The 7,182-nt window shown below is 35.0% G+C and overlaps 2 protein-coding genes across 2 annotated transcripts in view; one reads left to right on the forward strand and one right to left on the reverse strand.

Moving 5' to 3' along the window:
• Positions 1 to 1,475: 1,475 nt before the first annotated feature.
• LOC106944979 (trace amine-associated receptor 1-like) lies at positions 1,476 to 2,450 on the reverse strand. Its single transcript, XM_015028344.1, has one exon. The coding sequence runs from the start codon at positions 2,448 to 2,450 to the stop codon at positions 1,476 to 1,478; it is 975 nt and encodes a 324-aa protein (XP_014883830.1).
• A 3,591-nt stretch (positions 2,451 to 6,041) lies between these two features.
• LOC106944982 (adhesion G protein-coupled receptor F5-like) overlaps positions 6,042 to 7,182 on the forward strand; it is a 12,334-nt gene continuing 11,193 nt past the window's right edge. The window contains exon 1 of the mRNA XM_015028346.1: positions 6,042 to 6,190. The gene's annotated coding sequence lies outside the window, so the exon portion shown is untranslated. The remainder of the gene's footprint in view (positions 6,191 to 7,182) is intronic.

Consider the following 7,182-nt stretch of genomic DNA (forward strand, 5'->3'; position numbering starts at 1 on the left):
TGCAGATCAGATTAAGCTGTATGCGGCCCCTAAACCAAAATGAGTTTGACACCCCTGGTTTACACAATACGACCTTCAAGATATGGACCTTTCCCTAGCCTGGAAGGCAGGCATATCGGAAATGTGTTATCATGATATAACTGCAGGAACTATAAATGTTACTGAAAACAGTTCGGAGTGCAACACTTTGAGGAAGTTACTTTGCGTAGGTGAAATATTTGGTAAAGTTTGTTATTTAGTGCAACAGAAAAGGGTATGGAGATATTCCACCAGAGTTGTTCAGAACTACAACTAAGTTGTTTCTCAAACGTGTATAAATTGTTTTCAGTAGTACCATGTACTCAGTGAGTCAGTGAGTCATGAGTACACTCAGTGTTTGTATTGAATCCAGAGTAAAAGGACCTTTGCACAATGTAAAGGAAAATGTAAATAGGATTTACTTTACCAGGCATCACTAAAATTTCATTTGATATTTGTTAATCTTTTGCAAGTCATTTAATTTTTCTCAACATACTGTATGTTTAGCTTATATCACATATACTGCTGTTAGGTTAGCTAGCAAGTTTATTCTTCCTGTATTTTGATTGACTGAACCATTGATTTGGCAACTTCAAGCCTCAAAGCATAAACTTTGTGCCACTTCAGGATGGCCTTGAGGTCATGCACGTGCAATGGGGTTTTGTTTATATTGCATTTCTTTCTTTGAAGATCTACTTCACCCACCAGATCCAGGGTTGTGTTTTTTGGTGAACGTCCTCCACGTTCCCTGACCCAGGCCTTTTTCAAATTCTTTTTTTTTTAATCACCTTTCTGCAGCCATGTCCAAATCTCAATAAACATTTAAACTGACATGTTGAATGTTAAGCTACCAATCACTCATTGAACATTGACATTTTCATAAAAAATAAAAGTCCCCAGTTATTATTTGTGCCAACAAAGTTCAATGAGAAAATCTCTCATGGACCCACTGTGATTCTACATCAAATACTAAAAGAAGAATCAGCCTAAGTTATAGAGGCAAAAGCTAAAAAACCTAATATGTTTTGAATTAACGTACAAGAACTGAGACTCAAGATTAATCATGACATTGTTTTTATTACAGAAGATGAAACTTATTTCAACATTATGTCAAATTTTTTGCTATTATGGTGCAAAAATCTACTTTTTATTCAACAAAGGCAAGATTTATTGTAGTTTCATAAATCAATAAATTCAAGACATTTAGTTTGAAACTTAAACTTTACTGTGGAAAACAAAGACAAGCAGACAATCTGTAAAACAAAAAATAATTTATTTCGCATTTAGAGTGTCCTTGAAGTATCTGACAAAGTCAAATATCAGTTTATTTTACAAGTTTAATAATGCTTGTATCAATGGAATCACCCAAATGCAGAAGCTTTCAGTGTTTTATATACTTTATAGATCAGTTATTGCTTAAAAAAAATAAAATAGAGAAAACACGGGAAAGAAAATCATCATCGCAACTTCAAGTTAACAAAATCTCCTTTTAAGATTTTTCCAGAAACAATCATTTTAAAAGCTGTCCTGAACCAATGGTAAAAGAAAGCGTAGATGAGTGGATTCAGGGTGGAGTTGGACAGTCCGAGCCAGGTAACAGTTTCTATCACAGGAACGGGAGCCAGATTATTTCCTAAAGGTTGAAAAGTTAAGAAAAGGAAGAAAGGTGACCAACAAAACAGAAAAACTCCCAGAACAATAACCAGAGTTTTGGTGGCTTTTCTCTCCATCTTACTGGCAGTTGCTCCAGACTTTATGCTCTGGATGCTTCGTGCCTGTCTCTGTGCGACAAGGAAAATCTTCAGGTAGATGCAAAGCATTATGACCACTGGAAGGTAAAATGATAATATAGGCCCGACAAAATTTCCCATGACAACATCCATGAAGCACATGTCCTTGCATTCATCGTCGTTTGATCTAGTCGTCACCACACTAACGGCGATCAGAACAGAAACGCTCCAGCTCACAGAGATCATGACGACAACAACATGGCCGTTGATTTTAGACCTGTAGGTCAGAGGCCAGCACACGGCGTAGTACCTGTCCACTGAAATGCAACACAGCTGCATAATGGAGCATATGCTGAGCAGCGTGTCGAAGCTGTCTCTTATCTTGCAAAATAAACTGACGTTGTACATGCATGAGCTGAGAGGGAAACACAAACTGAGGGGAAAAATGACCATCCCAACCAGCAGGTCGGCCACGGCCAGAGACAGAATCAGAGTGTTGGTGGGAGTGTGAAGCTGTTTGAAGTAAATGACAGAGATGATCACTAGGAGGTTTCCGCACACCGTGACGAGAGACAGAAGCGCTAGGAAACCGTATAAGATCACACATCCAGCTGAGTAGGAAGCAGGCAGTTTGGAACTGAAAGCATCCGCCTCAAAGCAGAAAGGAGAGAGAGTCTCGTTCACAGTGACCACTGTGACCATGATGAGCAAAAACAAGTCAGATTTAGTTAACATTAAACAGAGACAACAGTACAGACACTGAATCGGTTCAGTTCACTACCAGGCAGATAAAAGTCAGGCTGTGTCTCTGTGAGCCTCTGGATGCTCCAACAGCCTGAGGACTTCTGGAAACACCAGCCTCCATGAACGCAGCTTTATCATCTTCTCATTGGCCTCTTACACTGTGGGAGTCACAAAGATCGACCAATAACAAGCAGGGAACCACATTCTGACTAGCATGGATAATCATGGATAATCTGCTATGATAGAATCATCATAGAACAACTTCTGCCTATTCAAAGTATTTCAGTCATATTGACCTGACCCTTAGATTTTTCTAAACCTACTCAAATCAAGTGTAATTAAACACACATTATAGGCTGTACCATGTCTTTATTATTGTTAACAAATATTAAGGTGATAGTTAATATTTGACTGGTAATGCCTCCCATAGCACAGCAATTCTTACAGTGGAAACATGCAGCTCTGTTGAGGTTTTCTAAAAATATTTAGAATGTTCCTTTATAGTTTGCAGCTAATTTATAGAACATTTTGCAATTTTTGTTTTTAATACCAAAACCAACATGCTACTTTGAAATTAGCAGGTCTACCATGCTTGGTTTAAGCTACTTGATACAATATTTCTGTAGTTTTTTTTTTTTTATTGTTTTTACAAATCAACAGTGAGAAACAAAATTTGGCTGTTATTTTTTTACATTTATTTATTTTAAATAAAACTAAAAATTGATTTCCACAAAAAAATGACAAATAATAACACATGTAATAAGTGATTGTAATATATTGTCTCTTTTTAAGCCAGTGGGCTCCTTTGGTTTGCAGATGAACGTTTTGACTGCCAGTCACAGATTATCCATCATACTGAGGTCTGGGCTTTGACTGGGCCACTCCAGAACATTCAAATTGTTGTCTTCAAACGATCTGTGTTCCTTTAGCTCAATCCAACACTTATGGATTAGTCACCTGTTGATCACCACTTTGTGTGACTCAGGTTGTCTTTGTGTCATTAAAAATATTTTTCTCTGGAACGAAAAAAAAATCCAAAACAGAAGAAATATTTTCATTTTAATTAGTTGTAGTGTTTGGACTGTGCTAGAATTATATAATAATAATAATAATAATAATAATAATAATAATAATAATAATAATAATAATAATAATAATAATAATACATTTATAATTAAAGTCATAAGGAGTATCAGGCGAGCCAAGACTTTCCTCGTGGGAGATAATTTTAGGTGAAGTTTGGTGAGTTTTGAACATGTTAAGGCCTCTAAAAAGTCGCATAGAGTCAGAATAATAATAAATAATAATAAAACTCCTTATTATGATGGACCTCCTCAGTACTTTCTCTGCTCGGGTGTAACGAAGCCTCATGGTGGATCAATTAAAGGTGCGGAGTCCCCGAGCTCCCTGAGTCTCCTAACACTCACACTTCACCCGAACGCAGCATCACACTCTGCTCACACACACCTGCACACACCTGGTTCCCTACAGCTTTAGAGAAACAACAAAAGCTTCAGGGCCACCTGATGATGTGAACAAGGACAAAGTTAAACCCAAAGAGCTTTATTAGATGGGAACATTACAGCCTTCAATGTAGTCAAGAGAATTAATACTCTTTTTTTCTGTACAAAGAAACAAAACTTCCTGCTCAATAATGTAATCTATGAAACGACATGTGTAACTTTATGTTCCTTCAGCGTCTAACGAGGAAAATGGCTCAATCTGTGTCTTTTATTTAAGATATAGAAAACATTTCCAGAGCTGGGGATGTTTAACATGAATTTTATGCACATTATATGCCATGGCCCTTTAAATCAGGGTGAACAGAACCACAGCTGTGATTGGCTGGCAGGATGTGAATGACAAAATGAAGCAGAAACTGAGGTTTATGTGAATCATCAGATTTTGATTTGTTGATTCTCATCATGCAGTTCCTTCACCTCCAAGTACAGTCCAGAAAATTAGAATATTCTAAAACACTCATCTCAGAAGTGAAACTCGTATCTTTTCTTGATTCATTTCAAGCTTTTCTTTATTGTCATTGCTTGACAATTATCGCTTACAGGGAACGAAACCCCAAAAGTCACTGCCTTACAAAATTGTGAAAAAATGTAAAAATATTACTACTCATCTAATAAACTTAAAACATTTGGTGTAATAATTTCCTGCAGGAATAATAAAGTTTATCTCTCAGTCTGGGTCAGTAGGGCTCAATCATTGGGTGAAAATAATAAACTTAATTAGAAAGTTGTTTTTCTGTTTTTTTGCGTAAACTCAAACTGTACCCACTTCTTTTGCAAGATAAATGCCACAGTTTCAAATATTTAAAAGTTCTACTCCTAGTTTGAACCTTTTTTACAAACAAACCGCAGATCTTTGTTCTAAACAGGCCTGATTTAAACTGTTAAACAACATACAGTGTAATACAGAAGACACAAAAACAAAAAAAGAAACTATTACTATTGATAATCATTTTAATACAATACTAAAGTCTAAAATAATGCTTTTCCATACAAAGTCTTCACATTTTTTCACAATATCCTATTTTATTACTGCCATATATTAAAAAAGACACTGAGACGGACAAATTAATACAAAAAAAAAATCTGTTGGTTAAATTGTTTCACAAGGGAAAAAATTAGAAATTCCACATAAGTATTGATCAATCCCAACTTTTTTCTTTGAAGTTTATATTGTGAGAGGTTAGAATCCACCCAGGTTATTATTTTATTCAAATGGCTCTATTAAATTTGATGCAAATAACTAAAACAAAACCAGGCTGTTGAGCAAAACAGATAAGCTTGTTTATTTAGCTGAGTCACCACGGTAACCGGGCCTGATCAAATGTGTTTTGCATAATTTTCCAAAACCAAATTACACATTAGACATATTGAAATACATTACATTTATGTTCCTAAAAAATCAACTATATTGGTATATATACATACATATTATATATATATATATATATATATATATATATATATATATATATATATATATATATATATATATATATATTAGATAGTATGTCTTCATTTAAAAATATTAATATTATAACCCCAGGTAGTATTATTATTATTATTATTATTATTATTATTATTATTATTATTATTATTATTATTATTATTATTATTAATAATTTCTCAGTAGTCATTCTTCCTGTGGTTGTTAGATATTTCTCCATTACTTTGCCACTCGTCATCTAACTAGATTATGAGTGGATGAGAAACAGGAAGTGAACATTTACTTATGCAAAAACCAAACTCCCACACCAACCAGTGGAACATTACCCTATAAAACAAATAATGGTGTCATTCTTTACATCCACATTTCATCAAAAAGAAATATTTTATTCAATTCTCACAAAGTAACATTTAAGCAATTGTTCCCAAATTCACAACATTTTGTACGAAGCTGTTTGATGGTTCTGTTGTCGGACTGTATCTGACGGAAGCCATAAATGCAAATGGACTGTCAATAAAAGTTCTAGCAAGAGAATCCTTGAACTCCCCCATCATTTCCTGACTGGATCCATAACCCCGACAAAAACGCCCTCTCCAGCAGAACGCAGTTTTCCCGGAACATTTTGATTCCCTTTCTATACATGCAAACAGTGGGAATATTTTGCTGTCCAGCTACGGAAAGTCGGAGGATTTATGTTCTTGCCTTGATTGCAATAGTGATACCAAGGAAAGGTAGGATATTTCTGTCTTGTTTTTTTTTTTTCAAAGTCTACAGGATCACTTATGTGTAACTAAGTAGCTCAGAGGAATCTGAGCACAAGAAGTTTTAAACTGTCAAGAGAAGATTTCACGGGAAGTTGTATTTTATTCTCCAATTTATGAGTTTTTAAATGAAAGTATTTGGAAGCAGCTGATGAGGCTGGCAGGTTTTTCATTATTAAGCTGACAGTGGAATAACAGCCAACAAGCTGTGTGGGATGAGAATCTAAAACATAGATTGAACTGAAATAAAAATTGAAGTTGAAATATTAAACTTAAATTGAATTAGCAGCAAAACAAATATTGTCTCTCATGTCGTCCAAGTGTCTTCAGAGAGTCGTGTATGGTGATCAGGCCATACAGACGGTTTCTGTATGTGACTCATGTCTATCATGATGTGCTACGTTGTTTACTTGAACTTTCAAATACTAATCAGCTGCTCCCAATTGTACAAACAATAACTTGTTTCCATAGTTGCATGTCGTATCAGCCATTCAAAAGACAAAAAGTAAAAGCGTAAATCCTTCCAATTGCACAACTTGTCCAAAAAATATGAACAAAAGTTGAATTTAGAAGAAATCAGAACTGATGTAATAGAGTTACATCAACAAGCTGCCACCATGAGTTCTAGAATACACTACAGGCAACTGAACATATTTTTCTCAGTACTGTATTGATGATCACAGAGGGTTCATCGGCATAACATTCACAAGAGGTATCAGTAACAACCCAAGTAATCCATACACACTAAAGAATCTATTAATTATTGCGTAATAATGTGCAAAGGTACAAGGAATAAGAATTTAATCTGCTGACTGAAATTGGTTCAGTACTTAGAGCAGTGGTCATGACAACGATGAGCTAACCTATGGTTAGCATGGTTAGCCCATCACATTTCAGGCTGAACTTCTTTCTATTATTTGAGGACAATGCGCATGTGCATCACAGATTTTTTTTTTTTTTTT

This window comes from Poecilia latipinna, unplaced genomic scaffold, assembly GCF_001443285.1.
Source record: "Poecilia latipinna isolate Pla-1442-1.1 unplaced genomic scaffold, P_latipinna-1.0 Scaffold122, whole genome shotgun sequence".
Taxonomy (NCBI): domain Eukaryota; kingdom Metazoa; phylum Chordata; class Actinopteri; order Cyprinodontiformes; family Poeciliidae; genus Poecilia; species Poecilia latipinna.

What these genes read in the sequence shown, in the direction of transcription:
- LOC106944979 (XM_015028344.1), bottom strand. Translation starts at nt 2,450, where the DNA reads ATGGTCACAGTGGTCACTGTGAACGAGACTCTCTCTCCTTTCTGCTTT.